General features: G+C 35.6%; 2 protein-coding genes across 2 annotated transcripts; both read left to right on the top strand.

Moving 5' to 3' along the window:
• The first annotated feature begins 8,739 nt into the window (after window positions 1-8,739).
• Window positions 8,740-10,065, top strand: LOC131648694 (uncharacterized). Its single transcript, XM_058918429.1, has one exon. The coding sequence runs from the start codon at window positions 8,740-8,742 to the stop codon at window positions 10,063-10,065; it is 1,326 nt and encodes a 441-aa protein (XP_058774412.1).
• On the top strand, window positions 10,065-10,892 carry LOC131648693 (uncharacterized). Its single transcript, XM_058918428.1, has one exon. The coding sequence runs from the start codon at window positions 10,065-10,067 to the stop codon at window positions 10,890-10,892; it is 828 nt and encodes a 275-aa protein (XP_058774411.1).
• Window positions 10,893-23,994: the final 13,102 nt, after the last annotated feature.

The raw sequence follows: 23,994 nt of genomic DNA, 5'->3' as shown, positions 1-23,994 counted from the left end.
AAATTTCTTCTTGGTGCATCTGGTCGACGCGTATACTTCGGCGGTTGATCTTTTTGAGGTGCAGATGCGGAGATCGGAACTGCTCCTACAGACTGGTGATGCTCACTTTTGCGACCTTTCTGACTATGCATTGTATTGACTTCATTTCTCCCACTGATGGGCCTCTTTGTAGTACCAGAGGAGAAACCTATTTGAATTTTTCCATTTTGAATACCGCTTTCGACACGCTCTCCAGTTAATATCAAGTCAGTGAAACCTGATGATGAGCTTCCCAGCAAATGACTGTAGAAAGGGCCAGTTAAAGTGCCCATGAACATGTCGACCAGCTCGCGATCAGATAAGGGTGGTTGAACCCTTCCATCCAGATCTCTCCACTTTTGTGCATACCCTTTGAAACTTTCTTTTGGTGCCATGGACATGCCCTGTAGTTGAGTACGGGTTGGTGCCAGGTCAGCTTTGAATTGATACTGTTTGTATAAAGCAGTAGCCAGATCTTCCCAGGTGTGAACTTTTGCACTTTCTAGTTGGTAGTACCATTCGAGTTGTGTACCCGACAGACTTTCCTGGAAGAAATGAATCCACAATTTGTTATCTGCCGTATGAGGTAGTATCTTCCTCACATAGGACCTTAGATGCAGTTTTGGGCAACAAACTCCATCATACTTTGCAAAGACAGGAACTTTGAATTTCGGAGGGATAACAATATCTGAGACGAGTCCAAGATCATTGAAGTCTAAACCAGGTATTTTTTGTATCTCCATAGCTTTCATGCGTTCTTCCAACTGTTGGTATTTGTCATCACCCTGTTCGTCTTCGGAATGATAATCTTCTTCGTTAGAAGAAAGAGAGGGTTTGGCAGAACCCTGGTTGCTGTGATTGTCTTCTCGATCACCTTCACCGACTATTTCAGGGATCGGTGCCTTTTTGGACCTTTTGACTGGGATTTTGACCTTTCTTGCCAGGTGACTTAAACCTACAGATCCTTTGGGCTTCTTTTTCTTCTTGATTATCAGGGCTTTCAATTCCTGTTGCCCCTTTGCTAGCTCCAGAATTGCTACCTGAACTTGGGCATTCTGTGCTTCGAGATTCTTGACGCTTGTTTCGGAATCCATCTCTTCTAACTGAAATAAACAGCGAGGAGATGAGAAACCTGTCATGTGAACCTGTTATGCAATGTTTATGAATGAAATGCATATGCAATGTTTTCAAGGATCTTGGAATTTAGATTTGTTAAAAAAGAGAAACAAACATTTATTAGTCAAACAATTTATTTCTTTTTCTCTTTTCTATATTTTTTTTCTTTTTTTTTATTTGCCTCCTTCGGGCTTACAAGAAAATAAAGGATTCCTCAAGCCTCCCATGGACGCTTTCTCTTTGTACCCAGGAATGTGTTGATCTACTGTTCTTCCTGGAGTTGTCTGGTGAGATCCAACACTTTCCTCTCATAGTCTTGACAGTGTGCTTTGAAGGTGTCTTTTTCCTCTTTTAGTTGAACCCAAGATTTCTGCAGCTCTTCCAGGTCAGTTGGCATGTCCGGATGTAGAACAACTCGAGGTTCGTCCCCTTCGACTTCTGGCTCAATAGTCACAGGTAGAATAGCGGGATATGGCATGATGAACCTCTGAGCATGAGCACGCACCCATTTGAGGTAAGGCTCCATGGGAATAGAGTTCCATTGTCCTAAAGTCTTGCTTTCTACTTTGTAGACACTGCCCCAAGCATGTATAAACCTTCGTCGATATCTTTGGGAATCATCTTCGTAGTCGAACACAATGCCACGGATAATCATGTCATGAGGGCCGTTTCTTCGTGCATATCCAAATTGGCGCAAAGCTAAAGAGGGGTTGTAAGTGATGCCTCCCTTGATGCCAAGGAGTGGCACATTAGGGTACTCTCCACAATGGTCAATGATAGTGATGTCTCTTTGAAAAAAGTTGTTCCACCGGATATCTGAATGAGACAAAGACATAATCCTGCGAGACCATTGCATCCTTTGTTCATTTCTCAACACTGATCGGGGAAGGTGTAATGTAAACCATCTAGCCAGTAGTGGTACACAGCACATAAGAGTTCCTCGTTTCTTCATGGTACGAGTGTGTAAAGAATGTAGAATGTCTCCCAGCAAGGCAGGTACCGGGTTGCGGGTTAAGAAAATGTTGATAATGTGCACACTTATGAACTGGTCGGGATTAGGGAATAAAACCAACCCATAGATCAAAAGAGCCCCAATTTCCTCAAAAGCTAGGTAACTTCTGTTTTTTAGTAGTAATCGAGCCTTTTCCATTAAGAACTTAGCAAGCAAACCCTTGACTCCACTCTTTGTTTCCCAATTGGACTCGATTTCTGACTTTCGCAAATGTAAGGCATCAGCAATGATTTCAGGTTTTAGAATCTTTTCTAAACCACTGAAAGGTAATTGATCTCGAACAGGTAACCCAATCAGTTCAGAGAACTCTTCCAAAGTGGGTACTAACTGGTAATCAGGGAATGTAAAACAATGATGTTCGGGATCAAAGAACTGGAACAGGACCCGTATCATGTCTTCTTCAAATTTTGAGGTAACCAAATGGAGTAGGTGACCGTGCTTTTCGGTGAATTGAGCATTTCTGGGAAATTCTGATATTAAGTCCTTAAGTTCAGATGGTACTGTTGAAATGTTGATCCGGACATAATCTCTGGTAGCGGGAGCCATTACCTGTAAAAACAGAACAAAGGTAAACTCTTCGATCCTTGAAATGATAAGTGAGAAAATGATATGTTTATGATGCTTATGATGTCATGTTGTCAAACATGTGGCAAACACAAACAAATCAAACAATAGCCTTAGGTTTAAAACCTGTCTTAGAATAGTATTCGGGTTCTATGATCCTTGGAGACAACATCTCAATACGGCGCTCGGACGGCCGATCAAAACATTCCTCGAGGATAACTAACTTCGATCAACTTCAAAGCTAGTCACTTAATAGGCCACAAGTCAAGTTCAACTAAAGGTTCTAAGGCAAATTAGTGTTTAATGACATTTTGGAAGCCTAACATACTCCTTGATCGTTTTCAAGGGATATCAGTATAAACCAAAGTGTCGCACTAATGGTGACTACCAGATCAACCGTATCGGTACATGCCGTACAGTTTCCTTGGTCTATTGTCACATACTTAAGGTATCTCGAGATTCGGGTTAGAATCTTTCACACAAGTAAATACCCAAACAAACCTTTGAAAAATAGAACAATCAAGACAAGCAATTGAAAACATCGAAGTGATCTAAACTCTAAGGTAACCCTTTTTTAAAACATTTTGTTTTTTTGATGTCCCCAGCAGAGTCGCCAGTTCTGTAAGCACTCGGTTTTTTCTATCTCTCGTGAGAGAGATACGAACTGACTCTTCTTTTGTTTTTGAGTTTTGAAAATCAGAGAGTCGCCACCGACTTTTATTTTATCCAATTAAGGAAAGGTTTATAAAAGAAACAGAAAAAGACCTTTAAGAGATTTTGGGTTCGGGGGTAGGTTATACAAAGGGAAGGTATTAGCACCCCTTTGTATCCATGGTTATCCATGGGCTCTTAATTGCTTAGCTCACTTGTTTTGAATCATTTGTCTTGCCTTGAAATGCTTGTATGTGGTTTTAAAATACCTTTGTAAATTGGCTTTGTAATGATCCTTGTGCGGATGTATACAAAGTGTTTTATCTTTCGAAAGATGTTTTGAAAAAAGAGCTTTAACTTCGTAATGATCCTTGTTTGGATATATACCAAGTATTGTCTTTTTTTTTTTTGGAAAGTTTTATTTCGAAAAACAATGATATATGAGACATTTGTTTGTTTTGATTTGAGCAAGCAATTAGGAGATCTACCCTAAGTTTATAAGGTCCTTTCCTATTTCTTTTAGAAAATTCTCCTTTTACCGGATGGAAACAAAAGTTCGGATTTGCATTTGAAATAGTAGAATTTGATTTTTTTGAAAAGTGTAACAGAGGGATTACCCTAAGAGGTGCAAGTGTGATTGTGTTCTGATTCAGATATTTTTTGTCTTTGAAGTTAGTGACCTAACGCTTCAGTTATTATCTTTGACATGCACGCAGTTTTATATGAACAGAATTTAAAATGCGAGAATGTAAAATACGGAAAGTAAATCTACGCTATTACATCGATTGTGCGAGAAATGTAAACTACGCTATTTACATGATTTTGACAACCTATACACTTTATCTATGAATTTAAATTGCAATAAGATAAAAGAAATATTTTTGGATTTTTTGTATGGTTGATTTTAATTAGAATTAATGCATAATTAATTTAATTAAAATGAGAAAAAGGTAGAAATAAAATTTAAACCTAAAAATTAAGTCTAAAATATGTTCATATTGCTTGCTAATTAATTTTAAAGTAAAACTAATTTTTTAGGATTTTTTTGAAGTTGTTTTGAAAATTGTTAAGTTAATTAACATATAATTATGCAAATAATTATACAAATAATTAAAACTTAAAGAGAAAAATATTCTAAATATGTACAAAACCATTCTATAATATATAAACTAAATTTAATAAAACGAAAATATTTTTCTTGATTTTTTTGATGGGTTAAAATAATTAAAAAGCAAATATATAAATATATACTAATTAATTAAACAAAATATTTTAATTATTAAGAAAAATAAAATATTTTTATGTCAAAAATTAAAAAAATATTTTATCAACCTAAAAATATTTTTATTATATTTTTTTGATTTTTGAAATTATTTTAAATTAATTTTTCAAAGAAAATAAAACAAAATAGAAAATATTTAATATATGTAATCTGATGTGGTGCTATTCTGAGGGAGCATGGTGTGGTTGTGTGTTTTGGCGCGTTGGATGTGTTGTTAGATTAATCCAGTGGCTCAGATTGTAGGTCACATGATAGTCTTGGAAAGAGAGAATCATTGGATTTGTGTGGTGACCAAAGTCAGACTGGGCCCACCATATCCTGCATGGACCAATGATAATTGAGAGAAAATGAGTTGAAATGTTGACCAGCCAGCCAAACCATGCCACGCGAGCGGAGAGAGAGAGAGACCAAGTCTGACCAGCAAACCACGCTTGGACGCGTGGTCGTCTTCTTCCTTCGTCCCATGCAGCTTTTTTCTTCATGCAAATTATGGCGGTTAAAACCGTCGTTATTTGCTTCGCAGAAACGCCATAATTTGCATGAACTTATAACCTGCAAAAATGGAATCAACAAAAAACAAAACCAGCCCAGATCCACTTAAAATTTCCTCCTGAACATGAATATGGGGTTAGTTTCTTCATTTGAGCATGTTAAATATGAAAACGAAAAGATTGAAGCTTTGAGCTTCAAATATGGCACACCATGGTTCAGGGCTTATGGCTTCCATATAGCACGTTCAATCTCCTCTAAATGGTGTCAGAAACGAATTAGAGTGATCATATTATGTTGACACAAACATTAATATAGAAAACGAAAGCTATACATGTATGTTTATGGAAAACACTATGCACGTGTTATGACTCTCATGGGACCATATTAAGGGTTCATGCTTACTCTATATGATCTCAGAAGATGATTGAAAAGATCTGTTTTGATTGATAATAGCTTTTACAAAGGAAACGAAAATTACAAGTGTTTAGATATTTGTGAGTTTTTTGATGTTTGTGGCTATTCTTTTGGGAATGATTTCGTGACTCTCTTTTTGTTAAAGTGTCTTGAGCTATTTATGAGCAAGGAAGTGCTGCAAATTGAAGCTAAGAAGCATTGATTGCTTTGTTGAATTTTTGACTTTTTTAATAATATAAAGCTTTGAATTCAAGCAACCATGGCTTGATTTTCTTCACCCTCTTGCTCTAGGTCTGCTGTACCATCTCTTTATGGCAGAGTTGAATCAATTTTGAAGGCTTTAGCTTGATATCAAAGCAACATAACATTATCTTGCACCATTTCTTTTTTAATTTAACTTTAAATGTAATAAAATTAAACCAAAAAAGAAATAAAAATGTTATGGGCCTTAGGTTGGTCGTGGTAGGCCCTTAGCAACATTAGAATCATGTTTGGATCATGAAAACTTGGCCCTTTTTGGAAAAAAAGCATTTTTGATCAATGTTGGTTTCATGCATTTTCCCAAAATATAGACAACTTCAACAAGGCATAAATCCCTCAATTTTTATCATATGAAGGAGTTCTTGTACTTTTTAGAAACCTCAAGATGTCCTCTACAAGCTACTTTGGAAACTTTTTTTCATTTGGAGAAGTTATCTTGATGTTATGGCCTTTGACAAAAAACCACTTTTTGTTGACTTTGAAAATGACCTGTAATGTCTGAGCTCATATTTTTCAAATGGTGAATCCAATGACCATGGGACCAATTTCATTTGAAAGATAATTGAATTTCCTTCAAAACAAGCTTTGGTTTGGAATTTTTTGAATGAACGAAGAGAGAGTTATGGCCGGTCAAAGTTTAGTTGACTTTTTAGGAGAAAACCCTAATTTTGAAACTTAGGGTTTTGTTGATTTTTGATCTTTCCTTGATGAATTATGATCAACCAATGATCAAATGATGAATCTTTTGACAAAATATGGATGTTGACAAAAAATTTCATTTTTTATTGTCTGTTGACTTTTCGGTCAAACTGGTCGTCTGTTGACTGTTTGAGCTGCTGACTGTGCGTCTGAGCGATTTGAAGTTTGAAAATTTGTATGGTGGTACTTTGAGATATATGGAGGTCCATGAAATCCATTTGAGGTCTCAAAAAACTTGTTCTCCTGAAAAAAAAACAAAAACCCTAGTTAAGGACTGTTTATGTAGGAGACAGTTAAGCGTACCTGATTTTTGTGCAGTGCTGAGTCTCTGCTGATCATGTGATGTTCAGAAGACTTCTAGAACAAAAATATTGGAATTTTGAAATGCAAAAAGATTGATTTGATTGATGGTACAAAACACGGAGAATTGCACTGTCAGCGGGTTTGATTGTCAACTAGCTGTTCGGGTATTAACGTAACAGTTAAAGTGAAAATTCAACAGTTTAAAGTTAATTTTTTCTTTTTGTTTTTTTTGTTGATGTTAATGGTGAGAAATTATTTACATGATTTGTTAGAAAAACACAAACATAATAAATAATTAAAATACACCGTACGCGAACGAAATTACCGTCAATAATAAGATTGAAAAGGATTTAATGCACAGAAAAAATAAATATTTAACTAGCAATAAACACACATAATATTATCTTACTAGTTAAACGACGGTACAACAGATAGTATAATACTTAATACTGACAGTACAAATATTACAAAAAGAACTGTAACGAACAGTACGATAAATAAACGGTATGTTATTTGAAAGTGAAAGATACGGCAAACTTTACATATGACGATTAAAAATCCATGCTATAAACAACAGAAAGTAGATAATCGGAAGTGTAAACATCGCAGGTCCGCATTTCTCAGGACTATGCAGACAGAAGAAAGACATGATTACCGTAGAAACAGTGATGACTATAAGAAACAGTGTATCCACCCACTTTTCCATTTTTGCCGGGGAAGAAGAGAAAATAAATATTAGGTAGAAATTTGAGAGATGAGTTGAAATTTGATGTGAGAATTTATGGAAAAAAATGAGAGGTATTTATAGAGTGAAAAGAAGGATAGAGACGTTGGGGAATGAAGTGATTCCGTACAAAAAAGGAAAATTTGAGTGGTAGTAGGATTTGAAAGAAAGTGTATGGTAGGGTTTGAAAAGAGAGATGTGTAGAATAAAGTTAGGATTTGATTTTGAAAGAAAGAGATTTGAAAAGAAGGGAAAAGATTATGAAAATAATTGAATATAGTACAAAAATTAGTGGGAAACAAAAAACTAATAATAATTTACTCGTTACCAGTACAGTCTTAATCCCGGACTTTGCGCCTGCAAAAATTTAATTCTGTACCAATTGCGTCAGTACTATTTATCTGCAAATAAATCTCAAATAAACAGCGTGTGTGAAGTGATAAACAGTAATTGGCGTTTGTGTAAGAATAAATTCAACAGCAAGCCAAAATACCGTATAAGAAAAATTCTAAAAACCGAGTATTCATAAAAATCAGGATATTTGTGAAACAAAATCCAAGATTATATGAAACTCTCAATTTTTAGACAAAAGTCTGTTGCCTTCTTTTTGAAAAAAGATACGGGCAATTTTTGGGGTATAACAACATGTGATGATGAAATTGAGGAGTACATTTAGTTCCATAGTAATAATATTAGGGTAATTTTTTTTCCTTTTTGAGAATAGGTTGAGTGGACTATGAGTTAAATTCAATCAAAGTTTTAACTTGTTATTTTCATCAAAAATTCAAAGAGGCACATGTTATTAGTAACACAATCTTAAGTTTTTTTAAGGGATTTTTTAGGGTTAAATATATTTAAATTTTTTTCTAAAGTAAGACAATTTTACTTTTCGTCTTTTTTAAAAATTTTGTTATAGGATGGTCTTATAAAATTAATTGGATTTTGATTGTGATTGTAGAATGTTGCTCAAATACTTTACACCCGAACCGAGATTTCCAGAGCCAAAGAAGCTTGCTCCTTCAAATGGGCATCCCGAAGAACCTTCTTCGGTCCCCTCTTCAAATGACGTACAACCAAAACCTCATTCTTCATATAAGGTGTTTAAAAAAGGAGCTTATTTGGAGACGGATCCTGGAAAAAGAAGTCAAATTCTTGAGTATCATCCAAATGATCAAGATGAGGTAAGAAGAGCTTACCTTGTGAATGGGCCATGTAAAATTAAAATTAACTGAATATGAATCCACAAATATTGGGGGAAGGGAACGTTCTTTTCAATATAGTTGGCATGAAGAGTATGACTGGTTGGAATATAGTATAGAAAAAGATGTTGTTTTTTGTTTGCCTTGTTATGTGTGTTACAATGGTACTAGTAATTCTGCATTTGTGGTGACTGGTTTTAAAGGTTGGAATCTAAAACATAAGTTGGATAAACATGTTGGTGAGAAACCGAATAGTCATCATAAAAAGTATGTGAAAGCATGTGAGGATCTTATGAAGAAAAATCAGAGTATTGAGTTTTCGTATGCAAAATATAGTTCAAAAGAAGAAGTAGAATATCTTGTTCGTTTAAAAGCATCACTTGAGGCTGTCAAATATCTTGTTAGAGGCGGATTGGCATTTAGGGCACATAATGAGGGTGAAAATTCTATTTATAAGGGTCATTTCCTAGAATTTGTAGAAGCCTTGGGAAGAAATAGTGAGAAAATAGATGCAGCAATAACAAGTGGTGGGGGAAATTGTAAGATGACTTCTCCTATTATTAAAAAAGAACTTGCAAATGCATGTGTGGTTGAAACTATTAAGAAGATAGTTGGAGAAATTGGAGATGGTTTCTTTTGTGTTCTTGTTGATGAATCTGGTGATTGCTCTGGTAAAGAACAAATGGTTGTTGTAGTGCGGTTTATTGATGTTAGAGGGTTTGTTGTAGAAAGATTTATCGGCATTGTTCATGTTGAGGATACAAGTGCGATATCGCTTAAAGGGGCTCTTGAATGTTTGTTGTCGGGGTTTGGGTTGTGTATATCTAAAATTCGAGGTCAAGGGTATGATGGAGCAAGTAATATGCGTGGTCAATTTGAAGGTTTGAAGACTTTGATTCAAAAGCAAAATCCGCAAGCCTATTATGTCCATTGTTTTGCTCATCAACTTCAATTGGCTCTTGTTTCAATGGCGAGAAAGCATGAAGATGTTGATTGTTTTTTTTGTGAAGTGTCTCGTATTGTCACTTTCTTACGGTCATCTAACAAAAGACAAGCTCTACTTCGGAATAAACAAGTTGCTCATTTTGCAAATCTAATTGAAAATGAATTGGTGGAAACTGGTACTGGTTTAAATCAAGAGTTGTCCATTGTAAGAGCGGGTGATACACGTTGGGGATCTCACTTTCGAACTCTTAACAGGTTAGTTGATTTGTTTACTCCTATTATTGAAGTGTTCAAAGATTTGAAAAGTGATAGTCATTCTAAGGGTGAACCAAAAATTTTGTTACTTGTTATGCAAACTTTTAGTTTGTGTTTATGTTGCACTTAATGGTTGAGATTTTATCTTTGACAAATAATTTGTCACAATCATTGCAAAAGGGGGATCAAGATATTGTGCATGCCATGGAACTTGTCCAAATATGCAAGAAAAAGTTGCAAGAATTTAGAGATGATGGATGGGATACACTTTATGAGCAAGTTGTGGCTTCTTGTGGTAATGTTGAAATTGATGTGCCTGACATGGAGTCTCGGTATGTGAAAGATAAGAAATCCAAACGACTTGCTCCTTTTGTTACAAATTTTCATTATTTCAAGAATGATTTCTTCTTACATGTCATAGATGTGGTATTGAAAGAGTTGAATGATCGGTTTACACCTGAAAATATTGAGTTGATCAATTGTGTTGCTTGCTTGAGTCCTTGTTATTCATTTGAATCATTTGACGTTAAATCAATTGTGAGATTGGCAAGATTGTACCCAAATGACTTTGAGGATCTTACTGATAAGGAATTGTCTAGTGAATTGGAGACTTATATTGAGAGTGTCAAGATGGACGATCACTTTTCCAATTTGACTGGCATCTCGGAACTTTGTAGGACTCTGGTTCGAACAAAGAAGCATAAGACATTTAGGTTTGTGTACACACTTGTCAAACTAGCTTTGTCCTTACCGGTTGCCACTGCAAGTGTTGAGCGAGTATTCTCGGGGATGAAATATGTTAAGAATGAGTTACGAAGTAGAATGGCTAATCCATGGCTAAATGATTGCTTAGTGACATTTGTGGAAAAAGAGGTGCTTAATACAATCGATGATATGGATATCATCAAACGTTTCCAAGGAATGAACAAGAAAAGAATGCATTTACGATTAGACTAGAATGTTTTCTATTTTTGAGTTGTAATTGAAATACTAATACATTTTTATTAAGTAATATTATTATATTTTATGTCATTAATTTTTTTCGTATTTTTTTGTATATTTTATTTTCATTATGGGAATCCCCTGAATTTTGATCCTGGCTCCGCCCCTGATCAGTAGTATTAATTCAGAGCTAAAATCCCTTGTTTACAACCCTTCACTTAATCCCTACCCAATGACCCTTCTACCTAGATCCTCTCTAGATATGAAATATCCCTATCCCACTTCCTATCACCGTAGTGATGTTGTACAATTCTCCAGTCCCAGGAGCTGTAACAAGGACCTAATAACCAACGTTATGATTACACAATTAAATAGTTTGGAAGACACACTTCCATGACAATCCCTAGCCAAGACTCTTGACTATGAACACTACCTTGGAGTTATTTGAAATCTTCCTCCAAGAACAATACGTTCTCCTCTTACCTACAGACTTCGAGGATTATAACGACCTTCCCACAACCCGGGAGGTTCACTTAACCTAGTCCTAATGATTACATCTTTTCTATTCTCGGTTGCCTAACTTTCTAGGTTACAGTGCTTCTCTTTATAACCTATTCCCAACTGGATTTGGGTTTCTAATCGCAGCATTTTTGTTGTTACAAATCAGTAAAATCTTCTGCTAAAAAATATGTCTTCAATCAAATATTTCTAAATTGTCTCCAATTATAGAGTCTTTATTCTTCAATATTCTTTTTTATTCTTTGGACCTGTTAAATAAATCACGCCATATATGATTTGCACAATATTTCAGGAATATTCTGAACTCTTTTGTTGTAGTTAAATCGTAACTGATTTAAATAAAACTCTTCACTTCAGCTCAGGCATGATGTCGTGACATTGCATGTGACATGTTGTTCCAGATGTTGAAGTAGTTCAACACAACATATTCTAGCATTCCAGTGGGACTCTTTGTTGTACCTGTTTTTCTTTACACTACATTTTTGTTGTTATTAATTGTTTTACAAAAATTAAGCCAATCTTAAAAACTAGGAACTAACAATATACATTTCAAAATCATCTCGAAGATGATTTATTTACAATAAGTATGTCTACAAAATAAAACTATACATTTCAAAATCATCTCGACCATGATGTTCTCGAACCAAACATCTAGCAAAACTTCAATCTTGCATAGTACCTGAAAATAATAGGATGAATGGGATGAGGTTTCTAAGTCTCAATGAGTTCCCCTATCTTATGGGTCCACTCGACTCTACAAGGTCTTATGCTAACATTGCTAATAGGAATCCTAATTCTTTTCTGTTCCGAAGTATCTCACTTCAACCTGCGAGGGATTCTTATCTCAAACTTTAAATTACCAATTAACATGGACTATAGAGAATCCTAGAATTGACATTGAATCGAATCTCACGATTCAACTCCTCAAAACCATGGAATTCCAACTCCGAACCGCATCACACGATTCGATTCATCATTAGCATGGACCATAGGGAAAACATGGATTCTCATCGAATCGCATCACACGATTCAACTCATCAAAACTATAGAATCAACATCAAATCGACCCACACAATTCGAATCCTCCATAATGAAACCGATAAGGGGGAGGTATTGGTTCACATCCCCGAGAGTTCATCCCCAAAGAGTACTCCTGAACTATAGAGCACCAATCAATCCTGGGCGTCACACCCGAGCTCTAGTATCACAAATATATATATATATATATATATATATATATATATATATATATATATATATATATATATATATATATATATATATATATATATATATATATATATATATATATATATATATATATATATATATATATATATATATATATATATATATATATATATATATATATATATCAAACACTAAATATATACATATTTTTTAATTATATAAAAAAATTGTTAACTAATTCTTTATCAAAAACAAAAATGTTATAGTATTTTTTTTTTGGAAAAATATCTATTTTGGTCCTTTAATTATACCCTTGGGTTCAGATTGGTCACTTAATTTTTTTTGCGTGTCATCTTGGTCCCTTAACTTCTAAAATGTTTCATTTTAATCTTTTTTGTCTAATTAGCGCCGGAGAAACTTTGAAATCGGTCGCTAAATCCGTTTCTAATTAAAAAAAGGACTAAAATGAAACGTTTTAAAAGTTAAGAGACCAAGGTTACACGGAAAAAAATTAAAGAACCAATATGAATCTAAGAGTATAAGTTAAGGGACCAAAATAGATATTTTACCTATTTTTTTTGGCTTTATAGATCTTTCCTTTTGTTTTTTATTTTTGTTGTTGTAGATTTTGATATATTTTGTGTCATTAGTCTACTTTTTTGTATAATGTTTTCCACTAAAAAAAAGAAAATAAGTAATTTGCTACCATAATTTTACTAGCATATTCTTTCTTTCTTAACTTGTAGGTAATTAATTACTATTTGAGTGGAGCTAAGTTGAAGACTTTCTTATAAACTATAATATTTTATAAAAAAAATCATATTAATGCTCAAGCAACAAGCTGAATATATTAAAAAAAACTAAACATGTAATCCAAAATACATGTCACTCGGTATAACGCGAACCATGCTCTCTCACTCTCGGTTTTGATTGTATTTTGTTCTAGATCTCGTCCTTGTCCTTGTTATGATCTCGCTTTCAATCACGTCCTGGTTCTCGATCTAGATCTTGGTATGATTTTCGTTATAGATATGCATTGTCTGTTGTCTCTGCTATCCCCTTTGATCTGGCTCTCCGATCCGCAAAGTCTCTCGTAGATTTGAATACAATCTCTGATGTTTGTCGTGTTGTTCTACTTAATTCTTAATTATCGATTTTTTCTGCTTAATCCTTGTTTATCATTGCTTCAGAACTATTTTCAACAATGCCTATATTTATTATATTTGATTTTTTTTACAAATTTAATTAGGGTTCAATTGATGTTTACTTATATTATATTGATGTTCAATCAATGATTCATGTAACGTTTGAGTTGGTATGCAATCAGTTCTTAATTCTCATTGCTTGATTCATAAGGCCTCACTACTCAAATCAATTCTCTCTATGCATTGGTCAATTTGAGTATCAAGATGCGTTGGTAAATCCTAGTATCAGAAATTATTCGTGAGTTTCTTCATCCTTTTCCATTTCAGTATTTCAACTCTTTTGTCATTTTTAGAAGAAATTATTTTGCGGCTATATGCACCCTTTCGGTAATAGTGTTGGTGAATTTTTTTAGAAGGTAAAAATTACTCTACGAAGCAGCATTAGAAGGAGAGAAGTTGTGACTTTTCAATTACTTCCAATTGAATTGAATTATGATAGTGTTGTCAAAGCTCCCAGAAATTTCAGCATCCGATATCTAATCAATGCTGGTGGTTTTAGGTTTACTTACAAGGCAGAGCTATCACCAGGTCTTTTTTGTTGCAATAAAACGGCTTCGATAGGTAAGTTTCAAGGCATACAACAGTTTGAAACAAAAATTAGAATGCTCGGGAGAATTTGACATAAGAATTTCACGACTTTAATTGACTATTATGTAGGAAAAAGCTGAAATGTTGTTTTTGATTTACAATTACCTATTTGGTGTAAACCTTGAAGCTTTCATATATAGCATTGATAGGTCAGCGAAAAATCTGCAGTACGTAGAGCTTCTAATGGCCGATCGTTGTTCTGAGCTTTTTTCATCTTTTATGTGGGAATCAGGACCAAAGGAAAAGTTGCTCTAGCTTTTAAAGATTATGATAACTTGCACATAAGAGACTCTTTCTATTCAACCTTCAATGAAGGTTGTTCTTGAGAAACTGAAACAGTAGTGTTGTGAAAAACGATACCAATAACAAAGTATAATAGGGAATTAGGGAAGAGAATAAGAACACAAGAATTGGTTATAACTGCTATTCTTTCACTTTCTCTTAAAACAAGATTACAAGTTTACAAGAATAACAAATAACCTCTCTCACCCTAAATTAGGATTTGCAGCTTAGCAATGATGAGAGACTAGTATGCTATTTATAATAAAACCTAACATACTAACTAATGGGCTTTTTCAGCAAGGCCCATTACATAAGCCAACTTAATAAACAAGCTAACTTAACAAATTAGGGTTTAAACACTAAATCCTAATTTAACATGCTAACAACCCTAGCATCTTCGACATCTGCATGCTAGACCCATCTTCGACTACAGCATGCACACTTCGACACCAGCATGTGAACAATCCTTCGACTTCATGCTTAACTCTGTCGAACTGTCGAACCAAGAAGCTACCCTTCGACAATACTAGAGTTCGATCCAATATCTCACAAATCTCCACCTTGGACCTAACTCTACAACGTCAAGGAACAAACTAGCTTTCTTCATGCAGCTTTATCAACTGCATACAGTGGAAAAACTTGCAACTCGGCAATGTCTTGGTGATCATATCAGCAGCATTGTCTTCAGTCGAAACCTTCAGCACTTGGACTTCTCCACGCTCGATTACTCCTCTGACGAAATGCAACCTCACATCAATGTGCTTAGTTCTCTCATGATAGGCTGAATTCTTTGACAGGTGTATTGCACTTTGACTATCACATTTAACAGTGATACCTCGACCTTGAAGTTTCAGCTCTTTCGCAAAACCTTCAAGCCACAATGCTTCTTTCACAGCTTCAGTGAGAGCAATATATTCCGCTTCAGTGGTTGATAGAGCAACAACCTTCTGAAGAGTTGCTTTCCAACTAATTGCTGTGCCAAACATAGTGAAAACATATCAAGAAATAGACTTTCTAGAATCCATACAACCTGCATAATCAGAGTCAACATATCCTTCTATTGCTGCTTTACTATCTTCACCCAAGGCTCCACCATAAATTAAGACTCTGTTTAGAGATCCATTTATGTACCTTAAAATCCACTTCAATGCTTGCTAGTGAGCCTTTCCAGGATTCGCTATGTACCTGCTTACAAGACTTACTGCGTATGCTATGTCGGGTCTAGTACAGACCATAGCATACATCAAAGAACCGACTATATTAGCATATGGGATGCTATTCATATAGGCTCTTTCGACATCAGTACTGGGACACTGATCAATACTCAGCTTGAATTGAGGGTTTGTTGGAGTCACAACTGGCTTCGAATTCGACATACCAAACTTTTCAAGAATCTTCCGTAGATATGCCTTTTGAGATAAGCATAACTTCGACTTCTTTCTATCTCTTCGAATGTCAATTCCAAGAATCTTGGAAGCAGCTCCCAGATCCTTCATATCGAACTCCTTATTGAGTTCAGCCTTCACCCTCATCACATCTTCAACACTGTTGCTAGCTATGAGAATATCATCCACATAAAGCAACAAAATAACAAATGAATTACCAGGTCGAAATCTGAAGTAAACGCAGTGGTCGAACTGACTTCTAATGAAACATATGCGTGTTATGAACTTGTCGAATCTCCTATTCCACTGTCGAGGAGATTGTTTCAGCCCATACAAAGATCTCTTTAACTCGCACACATAATCTTCCTTCCCCTTTTCGACATACCCTTCAGGTTGCCTCATTAGGATCGTTTCATCTAAATCACCATACAAGAACGCAGTCTTCACATCCATTTGTTCCAGTTCAAGATCGAACTGTGCCACCATGGCAAGCAACATTCGAATGGACCTATGCTTCACAACAGGAGAAAACACATCATTGAAGTCGACACCTTCTTTCTGAGTGAAACCCCTTGCAACTAACCTTGCCTTATATCTTTTCGACGTCACTCCTTCAATTCCTTCCTTAACTTTGAAAATCCATTTACAGCTGACTAACCTTGCCCCAGCAGGTTTCTTGATCAGTTCCCAGGTATGATTATCATGAAGAGATTTTATCTCATCATCCATGGCCTTCAGCCATTCAGTCTTATTTCGACTCCTCATAACTTCCTTATAGTCTCTAGGTTCTTCGTCTAGAACCTCACTTGCAGAGATTAAGGCATAAGCTATAAGATCTGCATATCCAAGTCTTTGAGGAGGCTTGATGACTCTTCTCGACCTATCTCTCGACAATAGGTAGTCATCGACAGTTTCCTCAACTTCAGCATCTTCTGCTTCTTCTTCGACTTCATCTGGGATATGCAATTCAGCATCAACATGCTCCACCTCAACAGGAATCTCTACCTGTTACAGCTCTTCGTCAGATGTTTCTGTACTTCGACCAACATCATCAGTTTTCTTAAAAGCCATTTCAGCTTCATTGAAAACTACATCTCGACTGGTGATACACCTCCTGTGACCTGGCTCTAGGCACCATAGCCTATAAGCTTTGACTCCTTCAGGGTATCCCATGAACATGCATTTCAGAGCTCTAGGTTCGACCTTGTCTTGCCTAATGTGAGCATAGGCTACGCAGCCAAATACTCTCAGTTTGTCGAGATCTGGTGGATGTCCCGACCAAACTTCTTCATGTGTCTTCATATCTAACGCTGTCGAAGGACATCTGTTTATCAGATATGTTGCTGTCGAAACAGCCTCAGCCCAGAACACCTTCTGTAACCCCGCACTAGTCAACATGCATCTGACTCTCTCCAAAATAGTTCGATTAAACCTTTCAGCCAAACCATTTTGCTGTGGAGTACCTGCAGTAGTTCTATGCCTTGCAATACCAGAGGCAGCACAAAAACTGTCGAATGCCTCATTGCAAAATTCAAGGCCATTGTCGGTTCTCAACCTCTTGACCTTTCTGCCAGTCTGATTTTCAACCAGAGTCTTCCAACTTTTGAAATTCTCAAAAGTTTCATCCTTAGTCTTCTGGATGAATACCCATAATTTTCTGGAATAATCATCTACTATGGATAGAAAATACCTTGCTCCTGAATGTGATGGACACCTTGCAGGCCCCCAAAGATCAGCATGGATGTAATCAAGGGATCCATGTGTTCTTTGTTTGCCTTTGTTGAACTTCACTCTGCAAGATTTTCCAAGTACACAGGGTTCACAAAACTTCAGCTTTTCGATTTTGTCTCCACCAAGCAGATTTTGTTTCCCTAATTCGACCGGACCCCTTTCACTGACATGGTCCAATCTCATGTGCCAGATTTTTGTTTTCGACAAAGGTTTCGTGGATGCAACACTTGTCGAACCACTTACAACTTCAGCCTCAAGGGTATACATGCCTTGTTTCTTCACGCCTCTCAGGACTTCCTTCGAACCCTTCATGACTCTTAGGATACTTTTCTCTCCTTGGAAAACATATCCTTTCTTGTCGAATTCACCAAGAGAAAGTAGATTTCTCTTCAAATCAGGAACATACCTGACTTCAGTCAACAACCTTATTGACTCATCATGGAGCTTGAATCTCACAGATCCAACACCTGCAATCTTGCAAGCCTTTTTGTTTCCCAGCAATACTGATCCACCATCTTGATCACATAATTCCTCGAACAAGTCTTTGTTTGGAGTCATGTGCCAAGTGCAACCTGAATCCATAATCCACTCCTTCTTAGAGTCACTGCTTGAAACCACAAGAACATCAGATGATTCGAAATCATCTTGAACAATGGCAGCGTTGCCATTATCCTTACCTCCATGATATTTCAAGCGTTCAGGGCACACCTTTCTTGTGTGACCCTCCTTCTTACAATGGTAGCATCGAATGCCAAGTGCTTCGCCACTGTAAGTCTTCGACTGGCTTTTGCCTTTCTTCTTGTCGAACTTACCATCCTTTCGTAAGAGTTTTCCTTTAACGGCCAAACCTTCGCCAACAGTCGAAGGTTTATGCTCCTTTCGTTCATTCAAGTCCTTAGAGTACAAGGCTGATTGAACTTCTTCAAACGTCAGGGACTCCCTTCCATACAAGAGAGTTTCTTTGAAGTGAGCATGTGATCGAGGCAAAGCGCACAATAGTAACAGCGCTTGATCTTCATCATCAATCTTTACATCGATATTTTCAAGATCAAGAATCAGCTTGTTGAACATATCCAACTGCTCAGCCAACACTTTGTCTTCAACCATCTTGAATGAATACAAAGCCTGCTTCAGGTAGAGTCGATTTACCAGCGATTTGGTCATATATAAACTTTCAAGTTTCGCCCATAACCCTGATGCCGTCGTCTCCTTTGATACCTGTCGTAGAACCTTATCACCAAGGCTCAACAGAATTGCGCTGTGTGCTTTCTCGATCATAGTTGTCTTCTCCGCTGCCATTAATGCAGCATTCATGGCTGCCTCTCCCTTCAACGCTTCCAAACAACCCTGCTGAACCAGTAGGGCTTTCATCTTCAAGCGCCACAGACCGAAATCATTCACTCCAGTGAACTTTTCAATCTCATACTTTGTTGAAGGCATCTTCTCCCCGCTCACCGCACCAATTTGTTGTGAAAAACGATACCAATAACAAAGTATAATAGGGAATTAGGGAAGAGAATAAGAACACAAGAATTGGTTATAACTGCTATTCTTTCACTTTCTCTTAAAACAAGATTACAAGTTTACAAGAATAACAAATAACCTCTCTCACCCTAAATTAGGATTTGCAGCTTAGCAATGATGAGAGACTAGTATGCTATTTATAATAAAACCTAACATACTAACTAATGGGCTTTTTCAGCAAGGCCCATTACACAAGCCAACTTAATAAACAAGCTAACTTAACAAATTAGGGTTTAAACACTAAATCCTAATTTAACATGCTAACAACCCTAGCATCTTCGACATCTGCATGCTAGACCCATCTTCGACTACAGCATGCACACTTCGACACCAGCATGTGAACAATCCTTCGACTTCATGCTTAACTCTGTCGAACTGTCGAACCAAGAAGCTACCCTTCGACAATACTAGAGTTCGATCCAATATCTCACAAGTAGAAATGTTGAAAATTTTCAACATATTGTGTTTAACACCAAAAGATCAGTGCTTTTGGTTGTTTGAAAATACCAACTAAGGTAACCTGCAACTTTCTCTTATCATTCTAGTATTAGTTTTCATGTGTCATACATCTAAATAATCACTTTTTTATGACATATAGTATCAAACATTTACAACAAAATATCCTCAAGATAATTTCCTTTGATCCCGACGAGATATGCGTCGATTTAACTCTTACTTTATTATTAAGATATGCTCTTTCCTTATAATTAATATTATGAAATTACTAAATGCTTAAGGCTATGTTTGGATAGTTAAGCCCTTATTGATTCATACATTTTTCACTTGCAGGACATATTATTATCTAGAAAATTTTACAAGATCAGGTACTAAAATTTTTATAATGAAAATTAGGATTCTCATTCTCATCATAGTGACGTTAAACTTGATAGTTGTTGATAAAAAACCATTATTCTTCCTTTCACATTTTATTATACCATTTGAAGAAGAATATAATTACTTAGTCGATGCGTTTTTGTTGCATCATTTTAGTGTTACAAAATGGTATTTGTGATTATGAATTTATTTATTTGACTTTTTTTAGGGTGATTTTTTATGTGACCCACATGGGAAGTATGGAAAATTCTAAAATTCACGAATTACTTGGGGACAAAAAATCATTCTTTGTCATACAAGCCATACAAAAAAAATAATACTTTAACAATGGAAAAAAATTATTCTTTGTCACCAAGTAATTAGTGAATTTTAGAATTTTTCCATACTTTCTGTGTGGGTCACATAAAAAATACCCTCCAAAAATGTCAAATAAATAAATTCATAATCACAAATATCATTCTGTAACACTAAAATGATACAACAAAAACGCATCGACTAAGTAATTAAATTTTTCTTCAGATGGTATAATAAAATGTGAAAGGAAGAACGATGTTTTTTTTTTCATCAACAGCTATCAAGTTTAATGTCACTATGATGAGAATGAGAATCCTAATTTTCATGATGAAAATTTTAGTACCTATGCTGAAAATTTTCAACTTTTCAACTGTTTTAGTTTCTCAAGAACATCCTCCATTGAAGGTCGAATAGAAAGAGTCTCTTTTGTGTAAGTTAACACAATCTTTAAAAGCTAGAGAAACTTTTCCTTGGGTCCTGATTCCTATAAAGAAGATGAAAAAAGCTCAGAACAACGATCTTCGGCCATTAGAAGCTCATCCCACTGCACATTTTTCGCCGACATATCAATGGGATGTATGAATGCTTCAAGGTTTCCACCAGATAGGTAATTGTAAATCAACAACATTTCAGCTTTTCCTATATAATAGCCAATTAAAGTCACAAGATTATTATGTCGAATTCTCCTAAGCATTCTGATTTCTATTTCAAGCTATTGCATGCCTTAAAACTACCCTATCGAAAGCCGCTTTATGGCAACAAAAAAACCTGGTAATAGCTCTGCCTTGTAAGTAAACTCAAAGCCACCAGTGCCGGTTAAATAGCGGATGCTGAAATTTCTGGAAACTCGGACAATGCTAACATAATTCAATTCATTTAGAAGTAATTGAAAAATCACCATATCTCTCCTTATAATGTTGCTTCACAATGTAACTTTCTGCCTTCTAAAATAAATAAATCACCAACACTATTACCAAAAGGGTGCTTAGATCCGCAAAATAGTTTCTTCTAAAAATGACAAAAAGAGTTCAAATACTGAAATGGAAAAGGATGAAGAAACTTACGAATAATTTCTGATACTCAGATTTACCAACACATTTGGATACTCAGATTGACCAATGCATAGAGAGAATCCATTTGAGTAGTGAGGTCTTGTGAATCGAGCAATGAGAATCAAGATATGATCGCATACCAAGTCAAACGTTATAAGAATCATTAATTGAACATCAATATAATTAATATAAGTAAACATCAATTGAACCCTAATTAAATTTCGAAAAAAAAAATCAAATAGAATAAATATAAGCATTGCTGAAAATAGTTATGAAGCATTAATAAACAAGGATTAAGCAGAAAAAATCGATAAACAATAATTAAGTAGAAAAACACGGCGAACATCGGAGATTGTATTTAAATCTACGAGAGACTTCGCAAATATGAGAGCTTGATCAGAGGTGATAGTAGAGACAACCGACAATACATATCGATTACAAAAATCATACCAAGATTGAGATCGAGAACAAGGACGGGATCAAGAGCGAGATTAAAACAAAGACAAGATCTAGAACAAAGCGCAATCGAAACTAAGAGTGAGAGAGCATGGTTCGCATTATACCAGATGACATATATTTTGGAATATGTGTTTAGTTTTTTCTTTTTTTTTTTTAATATATTCAGCTTGTTTCTTAAGCGTTAATATGATTTTTTTTTATAAAGTATTATAATTTATAAGAAAGAAATAGTACTTAATTACCTATAAGTTAGCAAGAAAAAAATATAGTAGCAAAAATTAGTTATTTTCTTTTCTTTATGGAAGTACAATAATTTTTCTTATTCATTGGTATTCAACAGAGTCGGCCCAATCAACAAAGCGGCCACATTCTGTAACGCTCGTTTTTACTTTAATTATTTATGCTATTGTGTGTTGTGTGAATCAATTGAAAATTATGTGGATTATGTGATAATTATGTGTTTATTTGGTTTTATGTTATTTTGTTGGGAATTATTAGTAAATAATATACGTTAGTGAGGTTATGAGTTGTTGGGCCTTGAGGGATACTAATTAGAACCCATTAGCATAATGAGAAGATAGTAAGGGTTTTACAAAAACAAGGGTTTTAGAGAATAGAGAGTTAGAAACTTATTTGGTAAAATTGGGGAAAGAAGAGAAGAGTGAAGAGAAGAGAAGAGGAGAATCCAAGATTGAAGTTAGAGTTGTATTCAATCCAAAACCTAAGGTAAGGGTGGGATTCTTTCATGATAAAGGGTTGTATGATGATGTTTAGGGTGGGTTAGATTGTATGTTGTTGTTCATGAATGTGTGAATTGAAATTGTTAGGGTTTATGATAGAATTCCATGAAATTGTGCCATTAATCATGTTGATGATGTTTGTATATGAACCCATGGTTAAAAACATGTTTAGGAACCTTTTATGTGTGTTAAATTGCTGTTTGGATGAGTTTTGGATGGTTTAAATCAAATTTGAGTTGGTGTTGGAAGTGCTGAAAACGCACAGATTTTCTAGTTCTGGTGTAGAGCGTCGGGCGAGCGTTTTGCTTCATCGGACGAGCGCTTGTTTTGTGGTTTCCTTCGGGCGAACGAGTTGCTCCGCTGGGCGAGCTAGCGCCCACAGGATTCCTCCAGGCGAGCGTAGCGGGCGAGAGGTGGCCAAGTTTCTGCCACCGTGCGCCGGGCGAGTGGATGCTTCCGCCGGGCGAAAATGCCCTGTTTGTGAAAAATTGAAACGATCATAACTTTTGATCCGTAACTCCTTTTTAAGTGTCGTTTGAACCTCCGTAACTCTGAAATCATTGTTTAACCAATGAATGTGATTAGCATGATTCTTTAGAAGTTTTCTTGAATTTGTATGTTGCCGATTTATTAATGTTTTGTGACGTTGTACGTGATGAACGTTTGTATGCCGTAACGACGCGATTAAGATGTGGTTATTGCCATAGACCCTTAACATTGAGTTGGTGTTGTTTTAGACGAGGTATGACATGATGTTCATGCTGTTTATGTTGCTTATGTTGTTTAAGTTATTGTTTGTGGGTGTGCATCATTTTGTCGCATCCATTGCAGCGTTTGAGACGGCCTTAATGGAAAATGTTTGAGACGGCCTTAATGGCAAATGTTTGAGACGGCTCAATGGCAATTGTTTGAGACTGGAGTTTTACAACAATGGTACCACATGCATGTGCATAAAGTTAAGTCGCATATTAAGTTGCAATTGAATGTTTGTGGTGATGACGTGAATATTGTGATATGTTAGTGATTAGTTGAGCTATTGAATATGTTGTTGTATTTGAATAATGATAATGTTGCTTGTGATGAAAGTTGTTGTAAGATGCTTTATGGTGAGAAGTGGTGAACAATGTATGATCTTTTCTTTGCTTTGAATATTATCATATGTTCCTTTATACTGTTTGATATCTCACCCCTTCTGTTTGAATGTTACCCTTGGTTGGTAACGTGCAGGTAACGATGTGGAGTAGTCGTTTACCTTATAGCTCGAGTCGGTGTGTCTATGCTCTGATACGTAGCACTCGGGGGACGTTTGCGAT

Source organism: Vicia villosa, linkage group LG2 (assembly GCF_029867415.1).
Source record: "Vicia villosa cultivar HV-30 ecotype Madison, WI linkage group LG2, Vvil1.0, whole genome shotgun sequence".
Taxonomy (NCBI): Eukaryota; Viridiplantae; Streptophyta; class Magnoliopsida; order Fabales; family Fabaceae; genus Vicia; species Vicia villosa.
Note: the sequence above shows the minus strand (reverse complement) of the source record. Positions and strands in the feature narration are given on the sequence as shown.